Genomic DNA, 21399 nt, shown 5'->3' with positions numbered 1-21399 from the left:
AGTACTTTCATGAAAACTGAAACAGAGAAAAAAAATATAATTAAACAGTAAAGAAAGCAAGCTTCAATTCTGTATCGCTCAGCGGTTTTGACTATTTTTTCCTTGCTTTTCCTTTTTAGCTTCTCTCTGCTGCTAAATTTTTCCAGCTTGAAGCTTTACAACGACACTGTGAGATCATTTGCGCAAAAAGCATTAATACAGAAAACTGCGTGGATATTTATAATCATGCCAAGGTAAAAAAACCGCATATGCTTGTGTGTTATGTGTCTGTCATCATACTTGTAGGTCAGTTTTATGATAAGCAGTGATAGTTTGTTATTTAAGATTTGTTGTTTACTGCGACTGAGTGGCTAATAGGTACCTACTATAGTGACAGTCCTAAATGATGTAGTGTAAAAACACCTGTGACAACTGCTCACTCCCTTCTCTGAGTCCTTCAAACTCAGTTTGAGGGTACCACCATGTGGCAGACCCATCCCTTACCATGGCAACCCCAAATGCTGAGTTATTCACCAGGAATCACCTAACTGAATGACACCTCTCTTTCACTTTCCAAGCTGCAGTTTCCCCTCACAGCCTCCTGTTCGCTTCTGCCTGAAGCCCACTGGGGTGATACACTCAATGCTGGTAACAGCTTGTCAATATATAAAAATGCCAGGTTGTCAAAGTGCAACATCTTAGAGCTGTGCAAGGATAGCAGTGACAATTTTATGTCTTGGAGAGGAGATATTTGTAGCTTCTTATTGGAATAAAATTAGTTACTTAGCTTCTGGGGGTGGAGGGGCTAAGTCATTAGGCATGGCATTTTTTGACCCAGAAAACCTATTTTCAATCAGGTGGTTGCCACATTGATTAGTTTTAGTTTTTCCCTGGCTTAGTAGCTAGACTTTCACTTGGAAGATGGAAATGATACACAGATAGTTGCAATGAAATACTTTTAAAGCATTCCATAGATGATTTTTTCTATAACTTACATGGGCTATACAAAAGATAAAGTGGTGAAGTATGATATGGAGATTTGATTGAACAGAGTAATCCTGCGGATTCCTCCAAACCCCTGCCGATCTGACCTCCCTTCCCATCATCAGGTATTTCCTACAGAGAGTCATAATGCTAGGTCTTGATGTACAGATAACGCACAATCAATGTTTTAAAAGAGCATTAAGTTCCACGTATAAAAGGAATAAGAAATGAGGTGTATCTGCAGATCCATTTATTGTAACAGGGGAAAAAAGTGTCACCAGTGCAGGAATCTTTTGAAAAATATTTGATTTATCTTCTAGCTCATTTGGGAGCTTCTTGATTTGTATTACTATTTCTAAAAGTAAAAGGAATAATTTTGTTTTGACATCACATGTTTTTTCTGAATTGTGAAATGTGGCTGTTATTTACATCCTGACTGAAGAAAGTTCTTCCATGGAGCTTTAGACCTCTCTGAGGAACTTGTACATGGCCAATGCTGGGACTGAACAAACCCACTGGCTAAATCCACCTCTTTGTTTGCCTGCAAGGGCCCCGACCTGCAAGTTTTCTGTGCCTGCATCTCCCAGTGGAGGCAGTGGGAATGGTACTTGAGAGGCTTTTCCAGCCATGGTCATGTTTGCGCTGACACGAGTAGTGCATTGCAGAGACAGCCAAGCTAGCTGTGAATGAAAACTTGACTTTTGGAATTAGTTAAGCCACATCACCCTGGAACTCTGCATGGGCTAGCTTACCAGGGCTAAGCTTCACATTGCTATACCTGGAAGGCTTCCGGAACCTGAACTCACACATTTAAAACCAGTTCTGATACCTCTCTATTATGATGTCTGCAGAGCAGAGGAGACGCTCCATCTTTTTGCTTGTGGTCTGTGTGATATGCAGGTGATTAACCTGACCACAGACTGTTCTCCCTAGAGCACTCCTGTCGCACAGCAGCTTCATTTGTTTGTTGTATAAATATGTGAAAATGGTGGAAGAGGCCAGATGGTCCTGATGAGCCAGGGGAGCTCACAAGCAGTTCAAGCGCAGCTGGCCAGCCAACCGTCTGCCTTTCTGTGTTGCTCTTTGAAGTGTGAAAGAAAATCGTGTTAGACCACAGTGAGAACGGGAATAAGGTGAGCAGGCACTGAAGCCAGGAACCACCGCATCAGCCGGGAGCAGGTTATGAGTAACTTGCTCCTGTTGTAGGTACCATTTGTAGTCCTTGCTGCTTTGCAAGCTCAGCTGCACCTTCAGGAACTCAGATGGTGCTGAGACTTGTCTTTCCAGTTGGGGATGTGTGAGCAGGTTGGCCCAGAGACATATGGAGCACTGTCTTTGTCGTCATGATTCAGAGAAAGATATGATTTGGTGGAAGCATAGTACAAACTGAGCACAGATTTGGAAGGCTGTCTGTGGTGGGGGCCTAGGTTGTAGAACAGTGTTTAGCAGGGTGGTGAGCTGTGTAAATGGAGCTGTAGGAGCAAGAGATTGAGTCCCTGTGTTAAAGAGATGAAGTACTGCTAGGAAGGTGAGACAGTGTGGATTTGGTCAAATTTACAACTTAAAAGCTGATTTGAGAGTATTAAAATAATCTATGGCATCCCTATGGGCTTTTCATTCTTAAAAGTGCAACACAGAATCATAGAATACCAGGTTGGAAGTGACCTCAAGGATCATCTGGATTAACCTTTCTTGGTAAAAGCACAGTCTAGACAAGATGGCCCAGCACCCTCTCCAGCTGAGTCTTAAAAGTGTCTAGTGTTGGGGAATCTACCACTTGACATTATTCCAATGGCTGATTGTTCTCACTGTGAAAAATTGCCCTCTTGTGTCCAATCAGAATCTCCCCAGGAGTAACTTGTACCCATTACCCCTTGTAAAAAGCGAGTCTCTGTCTTCTTTGTAGCCACCCTTTAAATACTGGAACATGGTGATGGGGTCTTCCCTAACCCTTCTCAAGGCTTAGTGAGCCGAGTTCTCTCAGCCTTTCCTCATATGGTGGCTTCGCACTCCTTTGATCCCAGCCTTCTCTGGACCGTCTCCAGCCTGTCCACATCTTTTTTTGTATAGTGGCAACCAAAACTGAGCATAATATTCCAGGTGTGGCCTGACAAACACTGAGTAGAGTGGGATAATGACTTCTTTGTCTCTGCTGGTGATGCCCTTGCTCATGCAGCCCAGCATCCTGTTGCCTTTCTTTGCCACAGCAGTAGCACACTGCTCACTCAGATTGAGCTTGTTGTCCACCAGAACTCGCAGGTCCCTTTCCACAGAGCTGCTCCCCAGCCTGTGCTGCACACCTGGATTATGTTTTCCCAGGTGAAAGACCTTATGCTTGGCCTTGTTGAAGTTCATAAGGTTCTTGTTAGCTCACTCTTCCAGCCTACCCAGGCCATCTTGCAGAGTGACTCCCTTCTGAAGTGTCCAATTCCCCACTCAGTTTGGTATCATTGGCAAATTTCATCAGGGTACACTTGATCCCATCATCCAGATGACTTACGAAGATATTAAACAGCATTGAGCCCAAAGGCAGTCATTTGATTAGCGTCACTTTAAGGTTTTCATTTTTCAAAGCCTTTGTCACTGTTCTTTACTTCCAGAAATAAAATTAAGTAACTGGGCAAATTGGATTTGTAATGGTGATTGATTAGTTAGCCGTAGATAGCAGTTGTATTTTACATGAATGCCCCCAAACGCCCCAGAAAATCATCTGGAGTTTCAAATACATGCCTAAAACACTCAGCACTTGCATAGATAGCAATCTGGGCCTCAGAACAAATCTGAAAAAGAAAAGTACATTATGTGAATATGTTGAAGTAATGAATAGGGATGAATCGTGTTTCAGAGAATACAGATTCACGTACATGCTGTCACATCCAGGTACAAAATAATGCACTAATAATTCAGTGGAAACTTGCATGGTTTGAAATCAAGATAAAATAATTCATTTTCCTCTGGTTCTACCTAGTCCTAATCTGTATTAATTCTTTCTTTTCTGTTTTTTAAAAAATTTTTAGCAATTTCCATTCTTAGTTCTGACTGTGACAAGGTGGTAGTGGGCAACACTCCTGTGTAGTTGCTCCAGTCTGGACCCAAACCTATGCAATGCCTTAGCAGTTCTGGCCCACGTGTTCTACAAACCTCCATTTCTCCTCCAAAGATTCCTCAAAGCATGAAACTTTGCATAAGAGGATTCTGCAGTCATATGTCCCACCCGTGCTAAGGATGGCATTAATGAAATGTGGTCTGTAGTATGTTTTCCCAAATGGGCAGTTTTAGGGTGTAACTTCTAGCATGAAGTCATGGGTCTGGTGAACTCTGTGGTAAAACTCCCACCAATTGCCAAGGGAGCAAAGCTTCAGCCCCTGGAAGTTTGTTTCCTTAACAACCAAAGCTTTGTAACATGTAATTGTTACCAGAATCACCAGCATAAAACACTGTTTGATTAACTCCTTCCCCTCCACACACACATATCTGTAAGCTTTACTGTGCCTGTCTGAAAGGCTTAGCTTGTGTATTTGTTTGTGTGCAGCTCTGATGCACTGTATATGCCGAGTGGGTTTTATCAGAATGGTTATATCTTTCTCTAATTTCACTTCTTGTAGTTTCTCGGAGTCACAGAACTATCTTCCTATTGTGAAGGCTACTTTCTAAAAAATATGATGGTCCTCATTGAAAATGAAGCTTTCAAACAGCTGTTGTATGACAAGAACGGAGAAACGTCTGGTCAAAATGTACTAGAGGACTTACAGAGGACGTTGGCCACAAGGATTCAGTCAATCCATTTGTCTTCTTCAAAGGGCTCCATTGTGTAAATCTGAGGAAGATGGTAACCGTTGAATAAAGACCCTGCAAGTTAAGTCTGCTGTTGCAGTTGCTTACACCCATTGCAGTTGCTTAAACGACTAAAAAAACATAATTCAAAAATTCTCCTTTGCATCCAAATAGTTCTGTGTTGGCTAAAGGTGCTGTGCTGGGGCTGTGGCCTCATTTGGATGACGGAATACAGAAAAGCAAAAGCTCCTCCATGTTTATAAGCAAACGAGGTACAAGAGCATCCAGTGAATCGCTGTTGTACTCAAATCCTGAACACACACATGTGGTCGTGGAGCTTGATGCTAACAAAAGCCAGGACTCACATCAGTGAACAGCAGAAACTCCTGCCTGAGCGGTGGTGCCAGGGAACACCTGAATTGACCAATTAATCATTTAAGGCGGATTTGTTCCAATGTTACACATTTAAGAACTATATCTATCCCAGAGTCCATTATCTCATGCATTCAAGAAATGTAAGAACTGTTATTACTGTCAAGCAAAGATCGACTGTATTAGAGAGTGGGTAAGACTGTTAAAACTGAGGAAATATACTGGCAGATTTTTAGGGGTGGGGACTTTATAAATTGTTCATAAAAATTAATGGGGTGGCCTTGTAGTTTAAAAACTATTTCTTAAGCTTAAAATTTCATTTTCGACAGAGCTGTGTTTGAGAATCTATGTAACATGTTTTTTTAAATGGTAAAATGTACATTGTGTAAACATACATATGATCAAGTTTTGCTTGTATTCTTTCCTAGGGTGGTATAATCTTGCCTAACCGGCTGTGGTTACACCAAAGAGGTACATTACCCAGACTATCTCTAATACAGTAGTTGGGGGGCAGGAGAACTGCATGCTACTTGTGATTTGGGGTTAAAAGCAATGACAAACTCAACATGCATTTGCATGGTAACCGTACCTGTGAAATGTTACGTTCGTGCTCTGTTTCGCCAAGACAAATGCAATGTTACTTCTTGTCAAAACTTCATTTGTGAAATTAACATATTTTTTCCTTTGGTACGATTGGTTGTGATATGATACCCCTAGAGACCCTTCTTGAGATGCTGATTTCTGTTACAGTGAAGGGACGATAACAGATCTTCAGTAATGTGTCGATACTTTGCTACTGGCCAGAGATTGTGTCTGAGTTAGACTTTTAAAAATTATAATTAAATATGTACTATAGAATGATTTCTCACTGTATCCTGAGAATGTATAGGTTATCTACAATGCAGGGTTTGGGTGGGGTGGGATGGGGGGTGTGATTTAATGTCAAAGCTTCTTTTATTTTACAGCATATTGTCAGCAAGACAAATCTACTCTGTGCCACAACATTCCTGATGCTCTGTCTCTGAAAACCATAGGAAGAAGTAGGCAAAGATGTTGCCTTCTCCATGGCAAAGTGACATTAATGTATTTCTTTTCTAGCATGCCATTCAGAAACTGTGCCCAGTTCATAGACTTCAGCAGTTTTTATTTTGACAGTGCATGTTAACCTTTTGTTCTTTTGTTGAAATATCTACGTCAGGTGCTCTTCCATGTTGATAGCTTTTGGCATGCTCTGAGAGCACAGTTTTGGCTTTAGTTATCAACACAGTAGGAAGCTGTTTTATGACTCTGAGGTGTAAATCCTTCTGTGTGCATGGTCTTTTAAAGCCTCTACAGTTTCTGCAACAAATTAGAAAAATGTCTAAACTGCCACTAATGTTGGAGAAACACAGCAGGTCAGTCAATTAGACTTTTTTTTTCTGCATAGTAGATGTTCACACAAGATGTTATCTGGATCATTTGGGTAATGGCAACTTCTGTGTGAATGTTGTGATCTTAGAGAAGCGAGACCATGGTTGATGCGAGGGCAACACACAGGGGTGCTTGTTGTCGTTTGGTGTGCCTCCTCATCCATGGAAACCCATCCTTCCATGCCAATGATAACTAGATAGGAGCAGACCTCACCCTGCAGCTTCATGGTTTAAAATAGCAATGTTTTTCAGACAATAATCATGATATTGAATTCTTCCCTTGGGTACATACATAGTGGCCAATGGAGTCGTCAGGAGTTGCATGCACATGTATCCATAAGCAAAATAGCTTTATCTGTGAAACATGCCCACACATATACCTGTGGACAGGCAGTCTGGTGCCTAATGTTATAGTGGTAGCCACAAGTGTTGTGCCCCTGTTTCTAGCTCAAATACTAAATGTGGTTTGCTAAGGAGGTATAGAGCCCTGTCTGCACAGGCTGCCCTGGGATGGTGATGTCTTTTGAGCATTTGGAGGAACCTGCCTGAGACTCATTAGGAAGAAAACACTGATAACCCTGTGCTAGTCATTCTGATGAGTTGAGTGTATCATGGTAAGGTTTGCTAGTTTTTGTTCAGAGATAAAGGGCTTAACATGTCCTTTGGCAGTGGTACGTCAATTGAGTGGCCAACTGGTTTGGGCATTCAAAGGCGAACATGAGCCAAAGGCCCTAGCGAGCTGCCCCTGAACACACGTCGTGTGACTTTGGTGGAAGAGCTGTGTCTGCCCACACGTCCCTGTGTCCTGTTGCTCCTTTGGGGGCTTGTGAATCTGGCTGGCTGAGCACGCCAGAAAGCGCGGCACCCATTGCTGCCGCCAGGTCTGCTTCGTTGGTGTTTGGCAAATGGTAGGAGAGAACAAGCCCCAAGAAGTGATCTTTCAAAGCTGTTACAGGAAGGGAATGTGGCTGTTGATTTATAATGGAATAACTTTTGCCCTTCAAAACACTGGATAATCCTGAAGTGGTAGACATATAGCTGAAAGGAACCTTAACAAAAAAAAAATAATCATGACTTTCAATTCTTTTTCAACCTGTGAGCCCCATCACTTTTACCAGCAGAAGAGCCAGACCCTGTGTAGCACTGGCATTCATTTCTCCTGGAAGCAGTCAGCAGACCTTTGTGGATCCACAGACCAGAGTTTGAAAATGGTGATTTCAGTCCACTTCTCCTGCCGTGAGGCCAGGTGAAGTCTAGCTGAACCGCACCAGACAACGTGCAGCTTGTAGGCCCTTGAAACATCCAATGACAGGGATCCATGATCTTCATCACTCTCGTAATCAGAAGATTCTCCTAAAAGACTGTTTGGAATTTCTTTACTGCGAATCGTGCCACTTTTCCATCAAGCCCTGACTGGCAGAAGAACAGATGTTCTTACAAGATCTTCTTACAAGATTATTCAATGTATGAGAGAAATTATCCTACTTTCCTCACTAGTCTAGTCTTTCCTAGTTCCTTTGCTAGTATTTTCCAGGTCTCTGATTTTTGCTGTCATTCTCATCATGACTCCTCAGTTTCCCTAAAATGCAGTACACCAGCAGGAGTTTTATACAGTAACAAGCAAAGCAGAGTAACTGTCTCCTGTAGTTTATGTAAAGCATATCAGAAAATATATCCTGGAATATTTTCTACAAGATCATCCCATGACTGATTCTGATCTAATCTGTCTTCTGTTATAATTCCTGGCTGATTCACTGCTGTTTTCCCAGGAGTTCCCACTTTTATTTTTGCATTTGTTTACTATACCTTCCAATGTATAACACTTTCAACTTGTCTTTATTAAATTTGTTATGCTTTAATTGGGACAATTTCCTCACTTCATGAAGATCAATTGCAATTCTGATCCTGTCTTCTAGCCTATTTCATAATCTCCAAGCTTTATTATACGTGGCTTCATGCATGGATTCTTTATTCCATTAATGTGGGGCTGGGGGGGCAAGGGTTCTGTTGTCAATTTAAACTAAAAAGCAGTGTGAGTTTCAGTGGGTGCCCATGAACACCATCCCTATCAGATAAGGCACTTTCCAGCAAAGGATTTTATTACCATTTTTTAGAGAGATGGTGTTATTTTAGAAGATTAAAAGCCTTCTGCTTCTTTAGTCTTTGTATGAGTTGCAATAATTTACAAATTTTGAGGTAAAATATTGCCTCCTGTTTAGGTGAAATGGAGAAAAATACAACCTCCTTAGAAAAACTTGTGATTTTCTTTTCCCTGTTTTTTTAGATCATAACTTTCCAGCCTGTAGTGAGTGAAGGGCTGTTTCAGTTCTTTTCCATCTGTCTTTTTTTTACTAATCCACTGCTGTAATATTTGAGGACTTAGAGGCATCCTGCCCCTGCCTCATCTTTGCTTCTGCCTCTCTGCATTGTCCTCCCTAAGTTTCCAGAAGTTCCTCACATTTCCACTTTGCCTCACGTGCTGCCAGTTTCCACAATTCACACGTTTTTTACTCTAGAGCCACGCTGGATCCCTTCCCAAGCCCAGAAGGGGTATCCGTGTTCTCCTGAATGGGCAGTTTTCCAGTAATTGGCTGGAGAGCTGAGAAAAGGATGAGGAATGTAGAAGGGCAAAGATTTTGGATACCACAGGGGAAGGCTGGTATTCTTTTCATGGCAAATCTCAGCACTGTCTATTTGTTTCTCAGATTTTCCCCCGATCTATTCCTTATGCCTGCTGTCCTCTAAACACAGCTGGTGGCCAGATGTTCTCCCTTCTGGAAAAGGGCCAGCTTTCTAATAGCTAAGGCACGTTTTTTTTTTTTTCCCAGCTAGAACTTTTGCCTGCTTGGTCTCAGCTTCGGAGTAGATTTGTGCAAATGTCTATTAAAGACAGAGGAAACATCTTTAAAAAGGTGTGAAGGCTTAGTAGCCAGGCTGCTGTTGGCACTGAGAGGCACTTGCTGAATCCTCCATGTGCTGCTTTTGACACTTTTTGTACTGAATGCCCTCTGGCTTCATACCAAACATTGCACGAGCCCGGGATGCGTGTGGTGTGCTGGGGGCTCATGGAAACTCTACTTTTGTTTCAAAGCGTACCAGAACGTGCTGCTCTTTGAAGATTAAAAGGAGAAGGGAAATCCTCAGTTTGTACTGAAATTAACTGCTCTGAGGTTGTGTGGTGAGAAAAAAGAAAGGGCATCTCTTCTTCCCTCCTCATACCTGTCCAAAATCTGAAGAGGCTTCTATTACAGCATGCGATGCAACTACGTTTGTGGACCTCAGGTATGCAGGACCCTGTTTAAATGGGCAGGGGGCGGGGGGTGTTTATGAAAAATACAAGTGTTGTTAAAGTTCATGCATCCACATGCTCAAGACAAGGCTCAGGCCATCCGAGATAAAAAGCCATTCCTAGTACTGTTGTCTGTGTGTTAAGTCCTAGGAGAAGCTTGAGAACCTGCAGAACTTCTCAAAGTTGGCTGCAAGTATTCAGTGTCCCTCAGGAGCTGGCTCTGTCTTAAAAATACTCCTGAAAGGTGACATCCTGAAGCCTGCATTCACTAAAGCTGCCTCTGAAGTCAGTGGATGATTCTTTTTTTTCCTTTATGAACGAGAGTTATCTGAAGTCAAAGACTTCAAGTTAGTTTGTTTGACAAAGTGTCTTTCGTGTGAGGCTGTGCAAGTGCTCTACAGAAATGAAGGGCCTGATGTTGCTTTCATCCCCTGGCCCAGAGATGTTGAAATATATAAGTGTTAAAAAAGCTTCTTAGGATTTGTCCTAATGTTTAACAAACTAGCTTGCAGAAATCTAGCCTTGAAATAGCCCTCAAATTATATCTGAAACCCCATAGATGAGAACATCACAGTACTCACTAACTCACAGTACTTTCAACCACATCTTCCATACAACAAAATTAATGTTCCATTATTTTTTAACTTGTTATTTATTTTGAGGTAAGGCCTGTTATCCTCAGTGGGTGAATACTGAGGCTGCCCACTCTGACCAGACCGTCACATTTCAGTAGAATTGCATCTGACCCACCATTTATAACTGGCCTTGGAAAGCAAAAAATAGTGAGGCTGAGTCTTCAGCTGTGAGTCAATGATCCATGATTTCAATGAGACCGCTGCTGAAAAACATTACGATTGCGGTGCCCAACACAGAAGGAAGCTCTGGAAACCCACAGAAGCTAATGGACTTTTGTCAGCTGCCTTCAGTGAGCCTAACAACTGAGAAAGCAAGATAGGAGGGGGTATTAAATATCTTTTTGTTGCCATTAAATTGTCATTCTTTCAGCTTAGTTCAAGTCTTCCTGCATGGAACAGCCATGGATGGCCTAGTGTGTATTTATCTTAGGTGTGTGCAGGGGATTCAAATGTGGTATCTGACATTTTCCTGAAGTTAGCGTAATCTTGGTAGAGGATTTTTTTTGTGCTTTGCTTGGACTGCTTGTCACTAAAACACCCAGCAGACACAGCAGCAACTTACTGGAGAGCTTGCATTGGCAAGATAGGTTAAATTCTACAAACATGTTGTGGTTTGTGAGCTGTGCTGTTTAGCTGGCTAAATCTGTCCACCTGATTGTACATGATGTACCAGAACAGCAATTTTGGTGTTTGTTTTCCTTTGGAGAGGCATTTTTCATCCTTTTTTGGGCTTAAATTTTAATTTATTTTTTTTAACCTTCAGAGGTGATGACACTGTGTGAACAGGCATGCTAAGAGTAGGCACAGGTTTCTGTCCTTGCTGGATAGCACACTGATGAAGAGGTCTCAGTAAGGGAAAAAGGATCAGGTACAAAAATTTGAATATCTAACCCAAGATCTTTGCCTTGGATTTTAGAAGTATCGTGTTCCCTATTTCCTGCTTCATTTGTTCCCCAGCTCAGAGTTTCCATGCAGTGAAAGGGGACGTGAGGGCAGAAGATGGGGCAGGAGGAGGGAGGAAGCAGCCCCAGCTCCCACCCCTTGCTCGGCATCCCCAGCCAGCCCATTTGCCTCTGGTCTCTTCAGCGCTCACACAGAGGGCTTGTTCGGTCCCACTGCTCAGATATGGCCGTGGAGTTCCAGCAGCTGGCAGCTTTTCTTTGTCCTTACAAATCTCTCCACTGCCGCAGCTGCAAGAGCAAATTTGCCTGAACCCTTTTGTGTGTGGTTAACTTTGGTCTTTCCACTTCCCATCATCTCTGCTGCTGTGTTTTCATTAAAACTTCCATTACTCTGCTTTGCCCAGCACAGTGAGAGGCAATCTTGTTTCTTATTGCCTTTCTAAAGCAAACAAAGGGAAAAAAACTCTCTGAAATACCCAATTAGAAATCATTCATGGTTTGAAATAAGCCACATTTGAAAATGGAGATGCTCATACCCACCAAAAATAAAGACAGCCACCTTAGAAAAAAACCATGCGTTACGAAGTCATTTTAATTAATTAAGGTTAAAGCCTTAACGCCTCTTATGTTCTGGCAGGGACGGATTAACATGGTTCAAAACATCTGGACTTGTTCAAGCCACAGGTTCAAGAGAGTCCAGCTCTACCCTTTCCCCTTCCCAGCAGCGGATAAATTGACTATCCTATAGCTTACTGTGTGAGAGGCTTTCAAATGGGCCTTTCAAAAGTCTGTTTCTGTCTGCTCTGTGCCGCTTTTAAAGAGCCCACGGCACATCTGTGGGCTGAGATTTGCTCCCTGTGCATGGTCGAAGCCACCATGCGCCCCAGCGCTGGCCGTGCCCCTCTGGGGCAGAAGCTGGGACCACAGGAGGCCCCTGGAGCCTCATCAGAGCGAAAGCTGCTTCCTCAGCATCAAAGCATTCGCTTGATCAAATACCTTGCTTCACCTGGTCCAGCCTGGCTGCACCACTGACAGACAAATTTGGGACAGTCAGTTCAGTAACTTGGGAACTGATTTTTGCCTTGCAATTATTGAGCCAGTGAGTAATTGGGCCATTTGGGGATGTGGTAAAAAGCGCGGGTCTTCCTTGAGTTGTGAGTTCATGTTTAGCCTTTGAAGAATACATGGAGTAAAGGAAAGTATCTGAGAGCTTTTTTGACCTCGTGTTCCTGGCTAAATTCCAATTAATAGTAGAAAAACTTGACCTATTTAAGTCCCATCAGTACATTTTGCCCAGTATGTTGCTTCCTGTCCATATTTCTCTGAGTGTTGCAGCTGCTGTACAGCCGTATGTGCTGCACCAGTGGGGAACAGAGGTGCCTGAGCATTATGCACACAATAAATAAGTAAATACCATTCTCTTCATTCCTTCTAATCTCTTCAGCATTATGTGGAAGGTTGGATAATGCATCTCTGCTGTTTACAGCCCCAAGATAAGGTCAATGCTCTTTTTTCCCCGTTCTCTTCGCTCTGCCAACTACCACACAGCAGAAGGATCTGGATCCTGCATTGTTTGAATCATAACATAATGAAGAGCAGCAAAAAAACCCCAAAACACAGGAAGTATAACAGGCTACCACCCACACCCCCCCCTAGTAACAGGTGGGTTATTACAGTGTCCTTCAGTCCAGACAGCTTCTTGTAATGCCATTTGTGCGTTAGTTATCCTCCGAGCAGGCTGGCAATTAGGTTGAAGTCTGGAAAGCATCAGGACAGAAATGGCATTGTAAAATACTTTGTTCTATATTGTCCAAGCTGTGCGTTTTCTCCTTCTTTGTGATTCTTTGTTCTGTTGTGGGGTTTTTTATTTGGAAAAAAAAAAAAGTTAAGCATATGAAATGAATTGGATTTTCTGTCCATAGTTATCTTTGTGTGTTTGTATATTTGAGAGAGAGATGGACGGTAAATAGATCTGTGGGATATGTTATGAGGCGTGAAATCATGTTTGTAATGAGATTTCTTGTTAATGGCAGTCAGCCTTCCTTGATGCTAAGCATTAATGCAATATCCATTAGTGCAACTAAACCTCCCCCCGCCTCACTTTCCCAAATGGGTTTCACTTTGTACCTAGTTTAGCATTTATAAATATTTGATACAAGGTTCAAGAAGTAATTTACATGTTAAATGAAGGATATATGAACGTTCTAGGAAAAATACAAGTTAAGATTGTACTGTAACATAATTCACAAACCAAACATGAAAGCATGATGAAATTTGCCCCATTAAAATTGCTGAAAGCCATTTCATTGATTTTTTCTAGTCTGTGGATTAGGTCTGGTTTCCATCTCTCTTTCACACCTTTGAAGTCATTGCACATCTCATACTTTCCAAACCAGATGCATACCTGTAATTAGAAAGCACAATCTTGATTCTCAAACAGGGAAAAGATCCTTCCTCTGTCATCCACTTCTGAAGGGCTGGGCTTGTATCTTTATGTACCATTGAAAATAACAGCTGAATGGGGAAATCCCAGGGCAAGCATCCTGTGCTAGTGCTGTCTGTGGGACAATTATTTCCTTCTTTCCTCCCTCTTCACATCCACTCCCACTTCTCTTTGCAGTTAAAGCCAAAAGAGAAACATTAAAACAAGAGGAAAGGATGTGCCACAAATAACATGGTCCTAGAATGGTGCAGAACCATTGAGCTAATATTTTTGGTTTTTTGCAGCTTTTAGGCAGACTCCTAGTTTGTGTAATATAAACTCAGGAGTGGTTATAACTGTTTTGTATTTGTTATGATTGTTATGAGTTTGTTGGTTTTTTTCCTTGCAGAGTAGTTTTGTTTATTGAGGTTTTATGGGAAGGTTTTACTTCACTTTTTATTGAGAAGCAAATGAAAGGTCACACAACCCAATAGTAATCATTAACAGACACAGACATATTGTCCTCCGTCCCACAGATGTAGCTTAAATACTGGTTTGTGGCTTCACAGACATGTTTGAGGTCATCTACAATTAACAACACAGGTGAAACATGCTTCCTCTTTGCTTATCCGTTTATGATGGATAAAAATAAAATAGCAGAGAGTCAGAGTACAGACAATAGGATTGCAGATGTTTTTCAACAGGGTATAGCTGAGAAATACAAATGTTTCTGGAACCAAATATTTTTCCTCAAAAAGACAGACAGACACCTGTAGTTCATTTGAAAATGTCAGTCTCTCAAGTGTGTTAGCTGCATTTGAAAATTGTCTGTTTGGTGCTGTTAGTGTTCCAGAGCAAATTGTTCCACTGAAGACAATAACAGAGGGCACTCTGAAACGAGGCTGAAGGGAACGTATTAAAAATAGAGGAGCTCAACCATAATTCGAAGTGGCAGCTTTTGTCCACTGTGACCACAACTTGAATATTATTTTTAAATGTGTGTTTGCATTTAATTTCTTCTGATTTTTTTTAATTTTTTTTTTTTAAATGAACTTAATTTTCCCTTGAGTGTAATGTATTCAGTCAGCAAGATCAGAAAGCTTTACGTGTTCTATCACATAATTAGGTCTTTAGCATAAATGTTGGGACAACTCTGAAAGCTTCTTCTCTGAGTGCACCTTAGGTTATCTTAAACCCCATTCTGTCTGATGCTGATCCTTTTAAAATCTCCAATGAGATTATGATAATTTGTCATTGCTAGATGTCATTTTATTAACACTGTACAAAGGCAAGGCAGCATGTGAAACAGGCAAGTCGGGGCTTTTTTTAGTATTGTATTTGAAAAGCAGAAAAATTAACCAGATCTTTGTTCCTAGTGTAAAATACTCCCCTTAGTTTGAGAGGACATGTGCAAAGCCCCTGCTCTGAATGCCTCATGATTACAAATGGGGGAAAATGGTATTAGAGAAAGATTTTTGAAAAACTTAACTGCAGTGGTGTAGAACATGCACCTGTTAAAAAGTCTGCTCTCCTGAAGTCAGTAGGAATCTTCAAGGGGAGTTACTGCAAGGCTGTATGTTTTTTTAATGCACTAGCAGATATAATTTCCCATCCAGTCATCTGCACAGTTGTGGCTGGTGCACCAGAAGGGCTGAAGGCCAAATCCTGCTGTCATTGCACACAGCAACCCGACTTCGGCAGAGATCATAAACATGTACTTATGTTATATGGGTTAGTTGCACAATTCTGAGGTTTTTGCTGAAGAGAAGTGGGAGAGGGTAGGCTTTCCTTCTGCTCTTTGATCACAGCCTTTGCGTTTCCAGTGACTTTATTAGAAGCATCACATATTTGCATGCTGCAGAATGAGGCCTGCATGGGGTGGGAAAGATTTTTATGAATTTAGACCTGCCTAAGAAAACATCAACCGTTCTAATTTTAGACAAGTTGCATTCCATATCCATCTGTTCAGTGGATCAGTCTGATGTTTACTGTCTAGTAAATTACATTGGGTCTTCTTTTTTTAAAAAAAGAAATAGTTTCTTTGAGGGCATTGCCTGCTGTCAGCTAATGTAAAATAGAGCCAAGGACTTCCAAATGTACCCTTAGGGCCAAACTGTGCTAGGTTCACATACCACAGTCCTATCAAAAGCAAGGAGAAAGCTGGACTGGGCACATGAACTGCATACCCCTCCATGTCCAGTTACAAGTGCTGCCTCATGTCATAGAGACTGATGACTTCCTGGGGAAAAAAGAATAAAACACGTGGTGCCAATTCACCTCAGTTAAAAATGTATTGAAGTTAAGGAAATGCTCTTAGACATGGCTGTAGTCTACCAAATCCAGTCCTGTGCATAGGCAGAACTCCAAGGGAAAGTAATGGGAGTTTCCCTTGCGGAACGAAGCCTGCATACTGAACTATGAAAAAATGTCAACTTTGTGTATATTCTGCTGGTGGATCTGTATAAAGGTTTTTAAGAAATCTTCATTGGAACACACCAGAGAATAATAAACTTGCACCTTGATAGAATAGCTTTATTTGTATATACTCTGTGTACATTTTAAACCAGAGGAGACGTGTCATTCCTTGTACATACCTGACCAGAATGGTGGCAGTGCTGTGCACTGCTATTTAGGAGATCCAGGTTCTCCAGTCCTGGGTTTCCAGCTGTAAAGGCTGCAGGAGACTGCTTGGGACCAGCCAAAACATAGGATGGATAGATGCTCGCCACCCACTGCTTAGAAATGAAGGAGCAAGAATTGTAACAGATGTTGGCGATGGAGAAGATTGCTTGCCCCCACTCCTGGTCAAAGGACAAGTGCCTCTTTCGCTGTCATCTCCAACAGAATGGATTTATGGTCAAAGACTGTGGAGGACATTCAGAGCCCTGTTTGGATCCATCTTTCATAGGGGTCTGAGCTTGTAAGGCACCCACACTTCTGGTGTAACACGGGAAGGTCCACAAAAAAGCAGTGTGTATATACATCTACCTATCTGTCTGTCTGTTATCTACTATCCCAGTGTTTCTGTATTGAATGGTTTCAGTAACCCGTAAACAAGTGATCGCTCCTGTTGTGTTACTGCTTTGAAATTCTTTGCATGCACTCTGGCATATAATTCTTTAAGAAAAGAAATTATACATATTATATATATATATAGTAGCTTGCAAAATATTCATGTTGAAGAGCCACGTTTTGTGCAAATTGTACATTTATGGTGTGAGCAATATTGCAATATGAACATTTATTAGTTGTTGGCATTAAAACATGTTTTTATTGATAGTAAATTTGTCACATCATTTTTGAGCTTATGTATGTATCCCAAGCTTTCAAACTCAGGCATCAGATCAACTACTGAAGGAGACTTTTTCTGTGCCATAGAAACAGCACAGGCTTTCAGTAAAGAGGCAGGAATGCAAGTCCCATCCTGTTTACCGCAAGTTGCAAGGCTGATTCTTCCCACAGTTTGTCAGGCAAATACTTCTCTTTTGTCAGCGGTGGAATTCGTGGTTGGTATGAGGACACTGTTGCTGTCATCTGTAACAGAACGAAAACCCCAACCTTGCAAAACAAAGTGCTTAAATCCTACTGCCCTCTGTCTCCGCAGGTGCTTCCACAGAAATACAAGGAGGACTTAAGAAACTTCAGTTCCCTGCCGGATAGCCAATGTTATATTTTCTAATGTTCATGCTACATAGTTTTCAACGTAGGGGCTAGATAAAAGTGTAATACCACTATGGCTTTAGGAAAGCTACAGTGTTTGAAGCTTGACCTTGAATCTTTAACTTGATTTCTGAACATCATTGGTGGCTTTGTTTGCTCAATGTTTACTTCTGAGAAATGTATGCTATTGATTTAAATGTTTAATATATTGACTGCCTTTTTTGTATATTTGTTATCATGAAGGTTTAGTTTAAATGCTAACAATTGTGGTCTATTTTCAGACTTTAAATAACATATGGTTCTGTATTTGGAAGGCAAAGTTATTAATGAACATAGCAATTTGGTATTTTATTCCTATTTTATACAGCTGCCGCCATAGGTTATTATCAGATGGCAATGAATATTGCTGAACAGCAGGTGGAACTCCTTTGAGCGTGTTTATGAGCCATCTCTGTTCAATAAAAATTCCATTGTTTTCTAGCCTAGGAATTGGCTGCTGTGAGAGTTTTTGTCCTTTCTTCTCCTCTTCAGGTGTTTCTCAGTGTACTTCAGACAGCAGCAGGACTGGGCTTCTCCCAAGAACCACCTCCCAGAAACCACACGCATTTGGAATTTTACACCTGGAAGTCCCGGTGCTGCTTTCCCCCATATGCTGCTGTCAGGATGGTTGCTGTGCATGTGAAGAAATGACACATAGGCTGTTCCCAAAAGCTTTTCTCTGAGTCCTGATCTGGAAAAAAGTGGTCACATAAGACCTGAGAAGGGAGCTCTGTGGTGCTTAAAATTAAGCATCTGCAAACGCAGCGTAGCCAGACAGTCTGGATGCATAAAGACCCAAAAGGCTGAAAACATGCTTCGTTACACAAGATTGCTGCAAGTACATACAAATAAGTTGCAAGTGGGTACCTCAAAAAGAAGTCAGAAGTAAATAGAGGGAGCTGATTAACTTTGGCATGAGAGTAAAAATCAAGCTTTGAAAAAATATTTTTATTTTAGCTTTTTTTTTAGTATTTAATTTTTTAAATTAATTTATGCTTTCTGCCTTGTATGCTTTAATGAATTTGGAATCAAGTACTTTCTTCATAATGTATCAAATTATTAAGAAGCAGGTTGGTCCAGGAGGTAAAAGGTTTTCGAGCACAGCATTTAATAGAATTACATATTTTGTAAGTATTCCCAAATTAAATCTACCAGTTGTGGTACTTCTTGTCATGGAAGTGAGTGGAGATTAGTAGAAGGCTTAGAAATGCAGCTAAAATCACACACTTTCAAATCATGTTTTAGAGCAGTCTTTCTGGCCTTCCTGGACTAGGGACAGACTTATTAGCAGGGCCTGTTGTGACAGGACAAGGGGTAATGGCTTTAAACTAGAAGAGGAGAGACTCAGGGCAGACATGAGGAAGAAATGTTTTACACTGAGGGTGGTGAAACACTGGCCCAGGTTGCCCGGAGAGGTGGTAGATGCCCCATCCCTGGAGACATTCAAGGCCAGGCTGGATGGGGCCCTGAGCAACCTGATCTAGTTGAAGATGTCCCTGCTCACTGCAGAGGGTTGAACTAGATCACATTTGAAGGTCCCTCCCAACTCAAACTATTCTGTGATTCTAAGTACAGCCTGTGTGCAAGTCATGGGAGTGAGACAGCACGCAAGCTTCACATGTAGCAAAACTGGGATGATCTGTCTCCCAACCAGTGATCCTGGAACAATTTAAAAGCTTTATTTCTGAGCATCTTAGTTAAATCTTCACTGATGAAAATAGAGAAGTTCAGCTACAATTGTTAACACCGTTCTTCTGGGTTCTCTGTAAACACATCTATGCTTTTGCTACATTCAGTTCACTTTTTTTGAGGTTTTCTGGAAAAATCTAAACATGCAGAGTCTGAGGGCTATGGCATATGTTCACTGAGCTAGTTCTTGCTTGGGACAGCCTTGCCCACTGCTGTGTTTTCTCCTCTACAGGGCACAAATGAGCAGGTATGTCTAAACCACCGCTGCTACCTACCAGGGCTCACATAGAGGAGCATCAGGTTTTGTCCTGAGGCAAAAGTACTGTCAGAAGTGGCTAACATAGATCTGCCAGTAGCAGAGGCATCTGTGTAACATTTAAAAAAAAAATCATTGTACATCTCAGTTTGACTACTTGGAAAGTAACAGCAACATTTAAGCCACTCAGAAATAGCATCCTTTAAAAAAAAATAAAAATCTGCATAGTGGCTTATATAGGCATATTTCTAGGTGTGTAGCAGTATGAGCTAAATTTTTCCCTGTCAACAGAGCCTTATATTTTAATGAACATTTCTGCAGTGGCTTCCATTCTGTCTAATGAACATTTCATGGAAAATGCTGTTCCAGAGTAGGTATGTGGGCCAGCTGTCTCTAAGCTTTGCTATGAAGTTGTAAGAATACAAGGTAAATGATGTCTGTGCGCATTTCCTTGCAGGGTGCCACAGGGTGCCAGCACAACCCTAGAGCTACCCTCCTAGAGATCAGCAACCCCTCTAAAAGCCTGATGGCTTCTATAAGAAGTTGGAGTCTCCTCCTGGAACAATGATTATTTGAAGCAACCAGTCCTGAACAATAGACATGGAGGAAACAAAGAGGTGTCACCGTTGAGATAAATACTGTACTGACCCTAATGTCTCCCTTTGCTCTCACAGTGCTTGATGGGTGAGAGTCCTCAGGTGCTTTGATGTGTCCAGCTGCCCTCAGGCGTGACATAGCATTGCCACACGTGCACGTGCCCCTTCTCCGGACACTCACCCAAGTGTACGCTTACTCTGTGGACCTCTGGTTGGCAAAGCCTGGAGCTAGAGACCACAGCGATGTCTGGGGAATTCACACAGACCCCACTTCCCGCCTGCTGTGAGAACAAGCGTTACGGGGCAGAACTCACATAACTTGGCTGAGTCGCAGCACATGGAGCACTGCCAGTTATTATTTTCCCATACCCATATGTTTACTGACTTTACTAGGAAATCCTTAGTACATTGTATCATTGTGCACTTCTTTTCAACTTCATTTTCTCTCAGTTGGCCAAGAAGGGCTCGCTAGGTCCTTGACTGTGTCCTACCTTCTTGTGCATCCTGGTTCTTCTTCTCCCACATGCTTCTTTTCCTCTCAACTCTCTACTCCTGGATTTCTACCAATGCACTTAAAGTTATTTTTCTCTATTGGCTGTATGTGGCAAACGTGACTATTCTTCATATCCAGCCATCTTTTCTCCAGCTTGCTGAGAGGGCACTGACAGTATTTCTTTCTCTTCCTTTATGTTGTTTCCAGCATTATCTGACAGCAGTCATTGCAGGGATGATGGGATTCTCACTCCCAAGCTCTCAGCACACATTTTTGGGGAAGCAGATGCTCCATAAGCATGCCCCTCTGCCCTGAAAATGCATTCACTATATTCCAAGGACTTAATGCCTTTAATGTGTATCTGGTTCACATTGAGATCATGCTTACTACTAGACATAGTTAAAAGTGACAGATCTACTTTATTCTGTAAAGTTAAGCAAAGAGCACCGAAAGCATTACCTAAGGTCTAAGAGAACAAGCCTTAGTTCAAGAATGTTTTATCTTTTAAAGAGGGGAGGCTGGTGCTCTCCCAGAGAACTCCTTAAGGAGATGACAGATGAAAGAAAACCAAAGCAGCCTTGTTTCAACTACCTGAAAACTTAGCTTTATGCTTAGCTATCAGTTCAAGAGTTCTTCCCTCCAGGCTATACTGCTGTGTGCAAACAGGGTACTAGTCTCCCTTGACAAGATGCTGCTACGAGATCTCTTCTGAGATCTGATCTTCTTTGGTTTCCTCCCACTCTTCATGCTCTATATTTCACAGGAACACAAAGGGAATGCAAATAGAGAATCAAAAGGTAACCTTGAAGACTTTTATGGCCGCCCTTGGTGTTTCAAAGCCACTCTTAAGTACTCCTTTATTTCTTCCCTAAGTTAGAGGATTTCTTGATATTGTGACTT

The 21399-nt window shown here is 41.7% G+C and overlaps 1 protein-coding gene across 3 annotated transcripts in view; it reads left to right on the top strand.

The window, feature by feature from the left end:
- The window catches only part of ABTB3 (ankyrin repeat and BTB domain containing 3), a 175841-nt gene extending 169877 nt beyond the window's left edge, over positions 1 to 5964 (top strand). For all 3 annotated transcript variants that reach the window (XM_082045622.1, XM_082045621.1, XM_082045623.1), the window contains 2 exons: positions 120 to 233; positions 4569 to 5964. In XM_082045622.1, coding sequence (XP_081901748.1) covers positions 120 to 233; positions 4569 to 4778 — 324 coding nt within the window. In that variant the 3' untranslated portion in view covers positions 4779 to 5964. The remainder of the gene's footprint in view (positions 1 to 119; positions 234 to 4568) is intronic.
- Positions 5965 to 21399: the final 15435 nt, after the last annotated feature.

The sequence above is a fragment of the Streptopelia decaocto genome (assembly GCF_964273445.1).
Source record: "Streptopelia decaocto genome assembly, chromosome: 1".
Classification (NCBI taxonomy): Eukaryota; Metazoa; Chordata; class Aves; order Columbiformes; family Columbidae; genus Streptopelia; species Streptopelia decaocto.
The sequence above is the reverse complement of the archived record's forward strand: the minus strand, read 5'-3'. Positions and strand labels throughout refer to the sequence as shown.